This window comes from Octopus bimaculoides, chromosome 3, assembly GCF_046866305.1.
Source record: "Octopus bimaculoides isolate indiv1 chromosome 3, ASM4686630v1, whole genome shotgun sequence".
Taxonomy (NCBI): Eukaryota; Metazoa; Mollusca; class Cephalopoda; order Octopoda; family Octopodidae; genus Octopus; species Octopus bimaculoides.
This window is the reverse complement of record NC_142930.1, coordinates 29111890-29124389: the sequence shown is the minus strand read 5'-3', so window position 1 is coordinate 29124389 and position 12500 is coordinate 29111890. Positions and strand designations below refer to the sequence as shown.

General features: G+C 34.6%; 1 protein-coding gene and 1 pseudogene across 1 annotated transcript in view; one reads left to right on the top strand and one right to left on the bottom strand.

Annotated features, from left to right (window-relative positions):
- Positions 1-8726, bottom strand: part of LOC106874782 (CCN family member 1) — a 383540-nt gene extending 374814 nt beyond the window's left edge. Inside the window, exons 1-2 of the mRNA XM_089348348.1 lie at positions 8697-8726; positions 6978-7007 (exon numbers count right to left, since the gene is read on the bottom strand). Of these exons, the coding sequence (XP_089204474.1) occupies positions 6978-7007; positions 8697-8726 (60 nt within the window). The remainder of the gene's footprint in view (positions 1-6977; positions 7008-8696) is intronic.
- A 1758-nt stretch (positions 8727-10484) lies between these two features.
- Positions 10485-11224, top strand: LOC149136487 (protein GVQW3-like; annotated as a pseudogene).
- The last annotated feature ends 1276 nt before the right edge of the window (positions 11225-12500 follow it).

Genomic DNA, 12500 nt, shown 5'->3' with positions numbered 1-12500 from the left:
TGTGTGTCTGTGTGTGTGTGTGTGTGTGTGTGTGTGTGTGCGTGTGTGTGTAAATATGCATGTATATTTTATTATCTTTCTCTCAAATGCAGGTTAATCTAAATCCATTGACTCGATTTCATTCCAGTTCTGTAAGATTCTTTCCACAGATCTTATATATACATATATACATACATACGTGCATATACTTACATGTATATATAAATTACGAACATACATACAGATATAGGTATATATATGTATTGGCATGTATGTGTGTCTGTGTTTATACGTACAAATATATTCATACACACATAATATCAACATATTTAGGATATAGTATTTTGTGTTGTTTTTTTTTTTATTTGTAGTAGTATGTAAGTATGTAATACAGTCAACAGAATCATAGTGAAACAGAAGGCGATATTATATTCACTCGAGCATTAACCTTCGTTGGCTTTGATGTAGTTTTTACTTGGCAATATGTAGATGTGTTTAGTTACAGGAAATTTCAAATCAAGAACAGTTACTGCTTCACTGGATTTCATACACCAGTAACACGTTCTTTCTGTTAACAAGACGCAAAGGCCTTGTATTGAGGTAAAAAGGGTTGCAGGAAATTTAGAAGTTCATATTTCCCCCCTAAGAATTATAAGTTAAAATGAAAAGTGTTAGTTTCACAAACGAAATTGAATCCATAGGGTCATCTTAACATAAATTTTAAGCCTTACTTGTTGCAGTATGAATAAAATATATATTTTGTTATAACTTCCTAAATGTAGATTATTCTGGAAATATGCAGGCTAGGGAGATGATAACATACTGTTATTTATTAAAAGGGTAATAGTACAACTAAAACCAAGTATCGAAATTCGGTTTAGCCCCTGGCGCGTTCATCTATGATTATATGCGTTCGAACTTGATCATTCCGTCTTTTAATTGTTGCCAGACTATATCTATGACTACAATATGCATTGCACCTTTCTTAGAAACCAGCTCCTACGTTGTAAGAAGGACATGGATAAAAATAGAACACACATGCACATATGTATGACTCACATCTATACATAAACAGAAAACAAGATGCACACACATATCAACGCATAAAATACGCGTAAACACACGGAATATACACGCACACAGTAGCTTCACACATACACGCGCGCTCTAGCACACGTATCCTACACACATACACACATATATACTTTAGATAACAGCGTACACACACTTTAATAGAAAGCACGGGCACATATATATATTTGGACAACCACATGGACATATACAGGCACATTAACCTTCATGCACATATATGTGCTACCTAATTCACAAATAGGCCATTTTTTAAAGTCCTTCCTGAGATCCACTTACACAGGTATCCTTGCCACTCTTTGCGTCTAATGACCTCTTCATCCTCCAGTCATTGTAGCTTGCGGTAACCATCTAATGCAAACACGTTTGTACTTTACCACAACGGAACTCTCTCATCTAATCTTTTTACCATAACGCAACTCTCTCATTTAATCTTTTTTACTATTCGAATATATTTCGAATTTTATAGAAAAATAACAATCCAATTTAAGGAATACTTTAGGAGTATAAACAAATTTTAAAACGAACAGAGGTAAAAGTATTGTATATTATTATCAATCTTCCATGCTATTGGAACTGTGAATCAATATTTTGAACGTATATATTCTTCCACTGTAGCAATTTCAAGTAACGCTGCCAATCATTTCAAAGAGTACACCTTGAAACATTAAAAACACGGTTCAAAGAAATTAGGTTTAGAAACAAGATGCACACTTCATGTTTCTACCAAAGTAAGACATTCATGTAATAGAATTCAATGTCCCTTTCGTAAATGGTTTATATCACTTAGGGCATTGATCAACTGCTAGCTGATGCTAAGAATGCAAATGTCACAATGCAAATATCTGTGATATAATCATCAATATATCTCGCAAAATGCCATGGAAAGAGTATGCTAACTTCTCATGAAATTAATGAAAGCGTAAATGGCTTTCTGAAAGTATCATCCTAGAGTCTAATTTTGGAAAGGAAAATAAACGACACTGACATACAAGCTCGGACTGAGGAACGCCTTCTAAGTGGATCTGATAGACGTACGTATATCGGATTCGTTATATGTATATATGTTTCTATGCATGTCTCTCTCTCGCTCTCTCTCTATCTCTCTCTCTCTATATATATATATATCTCTCTCTTTCTCTCTCTCTCTCTCTCTCTCTCTCTCTGTCTTTGTTTCTGTGTATGACTTCTACCACTACTCGACGACCTCTGTAAGTACTTAAATCCCTGTAACTAAGCAGCAGTTCAGCCAAAGTCGAATAGAAAAAGTAACAGGCATTAAACATGTCCTGGGTTCGATTTAGTCTAAAATTCTTCAAGGTAGCGGCAATAACTGAAATAAATAAAAGATAAAAACACACGTACACCTCCCACATATATTTACCTATACATACATACATACATACATACATACATATATATGTATGTATGTATTTATGCATGCTTATGTACATACATGTATATACATGTATGCTTGTGTTTGTATGTCTCTCTGTGTGTGTGTGTGCGTGTGTGTGTGTACGTGCGGCTTGGTCAGTAATTTAAATCATAGTGCTAAGTTCGACGATTTGGCATCAGCTGACCGTGAACTTGTCGAAGCAAAGTTAAGATATTTTGCAGAGACCTATCACAGAGCGAAATTTAAAGATCATTATGAAGTTGGTGTTACTAAGAAGATAACAGGTTCTTCCAAAGCAACTGAAATTCCTTTTTATGTTTCTGTGAAATACGGAGACGATAATGAATTATGTGAGAAATAATGGTTGGTTATCCATTGCCAAAGGAAGCAGGATCATTTTCCTGTATCAAGAATGGTCTGTGTCGTGTATAAAAAAAAAAAATAGCCACAGCGCGATTGTAACGTGACTCAATAATGTGAGTTCGATAAGCTTGGTCAAGTTGACCAATGTATTGAATATAAATTGACACAAATGAATCATACGGTACACAGATCAATAATTTTGAAATATCTGCAATTGGGAATTATGTCACTTGATGCATGTGTGAATTTCATATGACAACACAAATAATTGGCGTTTTAACAGAGTCGATATTCCTCATAAAGGTCGAGGAATTGCTGATCCTTATCACCTGGCCAAAATGAATAAATTTTCTAAATGCAAATTTTGTGATTATAAACATGCGTTTATTAAATGAACATGTCCTGCGTTTAGAAAGATATGCAAATTATGCACAAAAGAACCATTTTTCATTGGTTTTGTAGCTTTAAAGTGAAATATGTGGAACGTGTTCAATAAATTGATTATAAACGAATTGACACTGACACAAATGTATTAACGCTACAGGGTCAGGTAAAACCACCTTTAACTTAAACTTTATTACACCATTTCAAATATGCAAATGAGCATGATCATGAGAATTTGTAAATTCCTAAATTTGTAAATGTATAAATCCTAGATCCTTTAAATAGTTCAGGAACACCCCAAATTTCCAACAAAATATTTCGGAATTCACCAGCCTGATGGATAAAAAATGTGTAGAGTTTTATTTTTATTATTTGAAAACTTTCAAGAAATCAGGACTCGGTATAATGTTAAGCCAGTAATGATCGCAGACTCTGATAAATGGAGTCCTACCATATGAGGAAACTGATAAACGTGGAAGACTATGTGCGTGTCGAACTGAAAAGCTTAATGAGATACCGAGCCCAAAGTAAGGAAACCTTGCTAGTCACGGTTAGGAAGGCGGGAGTATTGAGAGTAGACAAAAAAGAGAAAACAAAGGAAAAAGTACAAAAAAGTACATGAAAAAGAATTATGCAATAGGGACTACACAATCAATTCTATGTGGTCACAAGGAGTTGCTGGGATAAGTTGCTGGGTTTAGCTGGTGAAAAGAAACCTAAAGAATAAGACCGAGAGCACTATAATTGCCGTGTAAGACCAAGCTGGAGGGTCAACCTTAGGAATGAGCAAGGTCTCTGCTGTACTGCATCTGGAATATTGTTGATGAAACCATTGCCCATATCACGAACAAATGCCCTTGACTTGCCCCAAAACACTACAAGGTGTGGGGACACAACGAGGTAGCGAAAGTACTACATTGGAAACTGTGCGAAAAGCGGGGTCTAGAGAGAAACAACACGTGGTATGAGGACAAACAGCCGAGTGCCAGAGTCGGAGACTAGCAAAATCTTCTGGAATTTCCCAATACGGACCTAGCAGTGATGGACATGGTGCACCACATATGTTATATAGTTGATGTTGCATGCCGCCTTGACCCACGAATAGACAAATAAATCCTCTTAAGTGAAATTGCGAAATAACCCAACTATGGAAAATGAAGAAGATAAAGGTAGTGCCAATTATTGTTGAATCCTTAGGAATAGTATCAGAAGGCATCAAAAGGAATATGAAGAAAATTAGAATAAAGTACCTAGTAGAATTGTTACAAAAGCTTTGCCTCTTTGCACGGCCAGAATAATTAGGAAATAATAAGATAACTGAAAAATAGCGAATAGCATGGTACCTAGGTTGCGGTTAGTAAGCCGGCTACCCATGCAAGACTTCAGGAGCTCCAACAAAACTTGTGATAAAGAGATAATGATAATAATAATAATAATAATAATAATAATAATAACAACAACAACAACAACAATAATAATAATAATAATAATAATAATGATAATAATAATAATAATAATAATAATAATAATAATAATAATAATAATAATAATAATAATAATAATAATAATAATAATAATAATAAAATCCCAGCAATGGCTGAGAAGCTCATGACTCAAAGCAGAGACTGAAAATCCCAGCAATGGCTGAGAAGCTCAGGACTCAAAGCAGAGACTGAAAAGAAATAGACAGAGAAAAATCCCAGCAATGGCTGAGAAGCTCAGGACTCAAAGCAGAGACTGAAGGATTTTTAATTGCTGCACAAGACCAAAGCCTCCCCACCAGAAATTACCAAAAACACATAATGAAAAGAAATATAACAAGTAACTGTAGAATATGTGGAGATGGACAAGAAACAATAAATCATATTATCTCTGGCTGCCCAGTCCTGGCTAAGAAGGAATATATTCACAGACACGACAGAGCTGGGACCTATATACACTGGAAGCTATGCCAACACTATGGAATAACAACAGAAAAAAGATGGTATAAACACACGCCAGAAAAGGTCACAGAAAACGAGAAAGCAACCATACTCTGGGATATGCCAATACACACAGATAGAGAAATTAAGGCAAATAGACCAGATATAGTTGTCAAAGATCATGAAGAAAAAAAAATGCTTTCTAATTGATGTATCAATACCAGCAGATGACAACGTTTCTCTAAAAGAAATGGAAAAACTTTCAAAATACAAAGACCTGGAAATAGAGATAATTCGAATGTGGAATCTAAAAACAGAAACAATTCCTATCATAGTAGGTGCCTTAGGTATAATAAAAAAATATTCAGACAAATACATAACAAAAACACCAGGACTTACAAATATATATAACATACAGAAAATTGCACTACTGGGTACTGCACACATTCTATGCAAGACACTTTCAATACAGTAAACATAAGAGCACCACAGCAAACCACAGCACATACCCAAGGCGCACAGAGCTGCGCGCGGTAGTGAAGTGAAAGCACGTTATAAAAATAAAACTACTGAACAATAATAATAATAATAATAATAATAATAATAATAATAATAATAATAATAATAATAATAATAATAATAATAATAGTAATAACAATAAACGATGTGATTGAAACAGTGGACCACCTAATCGGTGGGTGTAAAGTTTTAGCACCTGTAGAGTACAAATCAAGTCATGACAGAGTTGGCCAATATCTACATTGGATGATGCGTCGGCTTTATAAAATCAAATCTACTGACAAATACTACAAGCACCACCCTGACACTGTAACTGAAGGAGAAAATGTAACGATTCTTTGGGAGTTTCCAGTATGTGCAGACCGGATAATCAAAGCAAATAAACCAGATATTGTTGCGAAAGACCAAAACAATAAAGTCTGTTTCTTGATTGACAAGAGCATACCCTGTAACTATAATATCTCGGCAAAAGAACTTAATAAGCTCAGAAAATATAAAGATTTGGTAATCGAAATGGAAAATATGTAGCATCTCATGACGGTTACAATACTGAGATGACTTCGAATGATCAAAAGAGGAACTGAAAATTATCTAAGACTGATCCCCGGTTTACCATCCATGCAAGAAGTGCAAAAGATTGTCTTGAGTCGTGCATCACACGTATTGAGAAGAGCTTTGTCGCTGCGAATTTTCTTTCCCCTTTTCCCTTTTATTTTCTTCGTTTACTTTACTTTTTTCCTTTTTTTCCTTTGTCTTCCTCTTTCGTTTTCTCTATAACATGACTTTGTAAATGGACAATCTGGTGTGTGTATTTTAATGGCCTACCAATATATGTACAGTGCGTTTCTCTGCCCTAGGTGTCACCAAGACACTCGGCAACAAATGGAAGCAAAATTCAAAGATGATAATGAAAATAACAATAACAATAACAATAGTAATAATAATAATAATAATAATAATAATAATAATAATAATAATAATAATAATAATAATAATAATAACAATAATAAAATGTAGATCAGAATGACGATGATGATAAAAAGAAGAAAGCAGAGCGTTAAAAGGAAATGTTGGAAAAGCAAAGGAAAAATTGGAAGAAATCTAAAAGCAAGAAAGAACAAAAAGAGATGCAGAAGACCAAAAACCACGAAGATGAAAAAAAAAAAATACAAAAAAAAAACAGTGGTAACATTAAGAGATTTGAAAAGATGTTTAAAGAGAAATATAAAAAAAAGGAGGTGGAAATTCATAAAAGAAAACTGATACTACATAACTAAACAGAAAAAATATAGATTATAAACGAAAATAAGTTGCAAACTCACAGAATCTTGTGTATCTTCTAAAGAACTCACCTACAAAAGGAAAAAGAAAAATTACAATGAAATCCTGTTGTTCCATATGATTTGGCTTGATAACACTTCTCTCCACTCACACAGCATATAATTTCGAAAGAAAGCATATAGTATTTTGAGATTGATGTCTTTTTCACAGATGTAAGTTATATTCGCTCAAACAAAAACACACACAGATGCGCACGCATACATACACAAATCTACGGATACACAAATGCATATGTAGCGTGAAAGTGTACAGTCATCGTGTGCATGTGTCCTACGTCAATTTCATCTATGTGTAAACTCATTGGTCAATCAACTGCAATTACTTCTCATTGGATTGTACAAAAATTGGCGGGGAAATTTAGAAGACACATACTTTTAAGTTGTGGTACTGCTCCGATATTTCACTGAAATTTTTGAAACGATGCGAAGAAATGCTAAAACACATTTTCCAGGATACTATAATTGTCAAATGGGAGATCGAACTCGAATCGAATTCGTTACTGGATAGTGTTGTTGTAGTATGCCCCTTCACAAATATTCCGCATGATTTCGAAATAACGGCAATTAAATATTGGATTGAAAACATAGACAAATGATTCCCAGTAGATTCACCATAGCCCTTATATGTAACGCACCCAATTTTATCCTTGAAAGCCACGCGTTCTTTTTCAGGTGGAAGTATTATCTTCAAATTTGTGGAAAGAAGATTGGAACCAAGTTTGCCCCAGTTTATGCGAACTCAGTAACAGGATACTTGGAACAAAGAGTGTATGAAAACGTAGGGGAATACTATGTCACCTAAATTTAGAACGTATACTGAGAGTGCATGAAGGAGATATCTCGATAATTATTTCCTAAGCTGGATAAAACCTGTAGATACTTTGGAAAATTCAGCATTCTCCTGAATAATTTGCACTCAACACTGAAATTCACAAAGGAGGTGAGCAATACAAATCTATCTTTTCTAGACACAGTGATAGTTAAATTTGATATCACAATCAACACTGATATATATTATAGAAGTACAGGTATACATCAATACTTGAAATTCAAATTGTGACACCCGACACATACAAAACAGAATATGGTTTTATTTCTAGCCAGAACAATGTTTATTATATTTGATGAAGTAGATATCAGAGTCATACGTCTCACAGAATTCAAAAGATTTCTACTCAAACACAAATATCAATCCCTTCTTATAGAAAATCACATGAAGCGTGCTAAGCAAAGACCCATAGAACAATTCAGAGCAACCTTAGAAACAGAAACAGAAGAACAGAACATAGTGTCATACAACCCATACCACCAAAATATCTTTAGCTTCACTCAACCAAACTCGCCTGTTATCCGTCAAATTAACGGAATATGTAATTAGTGATAGAACAACTATCCACATTTAAAAGGAAAACAAATTGAAGCTAAACAGCACTAATTAAATATTCATAGTCTCCAAATGCAACGACAATCCATGTGTTACATATCGGTTTATGAATTTCATATATTTAGATCAGTAATAATTATGCCCAATTTAGCATGCCGGGCGAAATGCTTAGCGGTATCCCGTCTCTGTAAATTATCTTGTGTCATTGGTGAATTATTGTGAATACTGCTGTGTTGCTCTGTGACGGAAGAGGAAATCGAGGAGTAAGAATATATATGCCCCCTTAAATGAGGATATTCTATTATAACAAACTATACTGCGCTGGGTACCCTGAGAGGAAGTCTCATATCGGATTTTTGATGTAAAATGAACTCTTGTTCATATCACCAGTGGGGAAATAAATCTCCACTACCTCCGGCGCTGAGACCACAAGTTCAAGGGATTTCGACCTTCTGTGGTCTTGTCGATGATATACACTCGATCGGTAGAGGCAGCAGTGATTCATCTCTCCATCAGCGGTATATAGATAGATTGGCAGTGCTAGAATAGAAGCTGATGTCGCGATTAGACACTAGACATTTAGCTTGGTAGAAAATATGCATTAGTGACAGAGGTAGCATTAATACCGAGAGGAAGAATTTTTGGCCACTGAAATGTGAATACGATAAAATTTTCTTCCACCAGGGTTTACAGGACGTCCTCGTTGAGCTCTACAAATCTTCCAGGGTCAGGTTCATCTTCTAGGCTGTAGTTTTTGGCTGGGAATTTCTGGAATCACCAATGACACTGTCCGATCCACATATACTGCATTAATATTCCTCACACTTTCCGTTTTATTGTTGCCTTTATTGAACTCATAAAGCAAAATATGCCGAATATGCTCCTTTGTCACTCCCATTACAGCTTTGAAAAATAACAGCTAAAATAGAATTGCACGCTCCAAAACTTGCACTAAGAATAAGTATAAAGTAAAATTACTGCCTTCTTTTATAGAAAGTTCACGTAGGCAGTTTATACCGTCCTCCGTCAACTTTTAGTTCATGCAATTGAAAATGCCGCATTATTTATGGGATGACCCAATATGTATGTGTGCGTGTGTGTGTGTGTGTAAAATACATATATGCATGCCCAAGCACGCACATATATGTTTAATGTTATGCTTCTTTGGAATGTAGTAATATATGTATGATCTATTTAGATATGGTCCATTTGACATGGCGTTTATATATCATTCAAGTTTTGCGGCTTTAAAAAAAATGGCTATCGATATATTTAATTTTATGCATTTTCTTGACAATCTATAAAGTCAGGGAAAAAATTGACAGAATATATTTTTATATTTTCTATCATTCTGTACAAATATAGAACACTGCTTCGAAAGCAATATATCGGTACATTAATCTACAAATAATGCTTAATATTTGTCACAAATGTAAAACCTATGATTCTAAATACTAACGGTCAAATCCTCTCAGAAAAATCGATGCAGCAGAAAAGAGCATACGAAATACAATATAAAAACAAAGAAGAGTAAACTAGTTCACATCCTGAAGCGGAAGCCCAGAGAACCTGAAAAATTTCATTGAAGAGAATATGGCAATAACAAGGTTTACGATACGCATATACGAATAAACTTTGGTAAAATATATTTAATTGGAACGTGGTCGTCCCTATATGAACGTGTTAAAGCATGTTTTCCCCCTATGCACAATCAAATATGTATATAGAAAATGAAGTGTGTATGTATATATATATATATATGCATAAATAAGCTTATATGCACACACACACACACACATATGGATACATATATACACAAATATTAATACAATATATATATATATATATATATATATATATATATATATATATATATATATATATATATATATATATATATATATATATATATATATATATATACGAGGGGTGTATGAAAGGTTTTGAGCCTAACCTAGAAACGGGGCGGCTATATAGTTGAAACAATTTTTTCTCGTAAGTACTCTCTTTTCGGAGTATTCATGCTCATTTTCATGATTCTGATATTTTAATTTTTTTTTTTGTTGCAGATATTTGAATAAACAAGTGTCGAGGCTACAAGGAAAATGGAGAAAACTGAATATCATGCTGTCATAAAATACCTTCATTTGAAAGGCATGACTTCATTAGAAATCCATGAAAATATGGTGAGAACCTTAACAGATAATGCTCCTTCATATGCAACAGTCAAACGCTGGATAAATGAATTCAAGCGTGGCAGGTAGAGTGTGAAAGATGTTCCAAGACCAGGGAGACCTCCAACTGCAACCACCAAGGTCAACCTTGACCTTGCTCTTGGTACGATATTGCAAGATCGCCGAATATCATGTCGGCAGATAGCCGAGAGACTGGGCCTCTCAACTGAAAGAGCAGACAACATTGTGACAAAAGAACTTGGGTTTTCAAAGATTTCTACAATGTGGGTCCCTCGCCTTTTGACTCCTGAACAGAAACGCACCATGTGCACTTTGTCCACGAGCAATCTGGAACTGTTTGAAGCCGATGAAGAGAATTTTCTTGCTCGTTTCATTACTATGGACGAAAGTTAGGTTGATCACTACCAGTCTGAAATGAAAGAAAAAACAAAGCAGCGGAAGTACATGTCTTCTACCCCAAAGAAGGCCAGGGTCATTCCTTCAGCTGGCAAGGTCATGGCGTCCGTTTTTTGGTCTGGCTTCTTTAAATGTAGTTACAATATGTCCTACTGAAATGAAATTTCAGTAAATTTTCTGTATATTTGCGCAGCTGAAGATTGCTCTGCATTTTACATTTGATGTAATGCTCACATTGCTTAAATAAATGGAGTCGCATGAAATGATCGTACTGCATTAACCTTGAATATCCTTGTTGCTTATTTTGATTTTTAATCACCTTATTTTGGAATACTTTGGATAATATCATACTTAATTCTGGTGCCTAAACTTAAGTACCATATTCAACTTGAATCTCTCTCTCTCTCTCTCTCTCTCTCTCTCTCTCTCTATATATATATATATATATATATATATATATATATATATATATATATATGTATATGTGTGTGTGTGTGTTTGTGTGTGTGTGTGTTTGTGTGTGTGTGTTTGTGTGTGTGTGTGTTTGTGTGTGTGTGTGTGTTTGTGTGTGTGTGTGTGTGTGTGTTATATATACAGGGGCTGGGCAAAATAATAGAAACACCTAGCATCATAGCATCACAGACGAGTGAATATTTTTTTCTTTTTTACACATGTATAAACGATAAGCAGGGAAATTAACTCGTTTTGTCATTTTGCTGAAATATGAATTCGTCTGAGAATATATTCATTAAATTAAATTCTATATTATACTTGTGTCCGTGCAGAGTATGCATCGTCCCTCTGATGCATTTCTCTTTTTTCATTATTATCATCATTGTCATTTACTTTTAATCTGCCTGTCTGTTACAATCACTTGCCCAGGCACACCTAGCGTCCTAGGGCGAGTGGAGGATAAGAGACATTACAATATGACTAAAAGCTAGGGGACGGGAAGTGGCAGACTGTTACTAACAGGATCGTTTTGAAGAACGTTAGCCTGGTAGTTTCTGGTAAGCAATCTTTGATATTGTGCTACCAGCATTATACCTTCAATCTCTGCTTTCAGTCCTTAAATTCTCAGCCACTGATGGATTTTTGCTTGGGGTACATCAGAATTTCGACTTCAGAGAATATGGTGTCCGTGCAGGGGCTTCTAACTCCACAGCTACTTACTTTGCTTCTTTTCCTTGTTTGTGGGAGTGGTTTCAGGTTCTTTATCTAATTTAGGTTTAATGCCAAGTTCCCTAGCGAACTTATTATTATTATTATTATTATTATTATTATTATTATTATTATTATTATTATTATTATTATAAATGTTACTATGTACAATTTAATGTATAACTTAGAAGGCATGTAATCACAGTTATAGGAACATATGGTAATCTGTACATTCAGGAATGATAATACTGTTTATCATCGGCATAACCGTATTCCTCCATACTTCCTCAGAATCTAACACCTACAAAAATACCTGACATTTGTTCCCTTTCGCATAGAGTAGCATGCGGTATGAATTGTGGTAGTGAA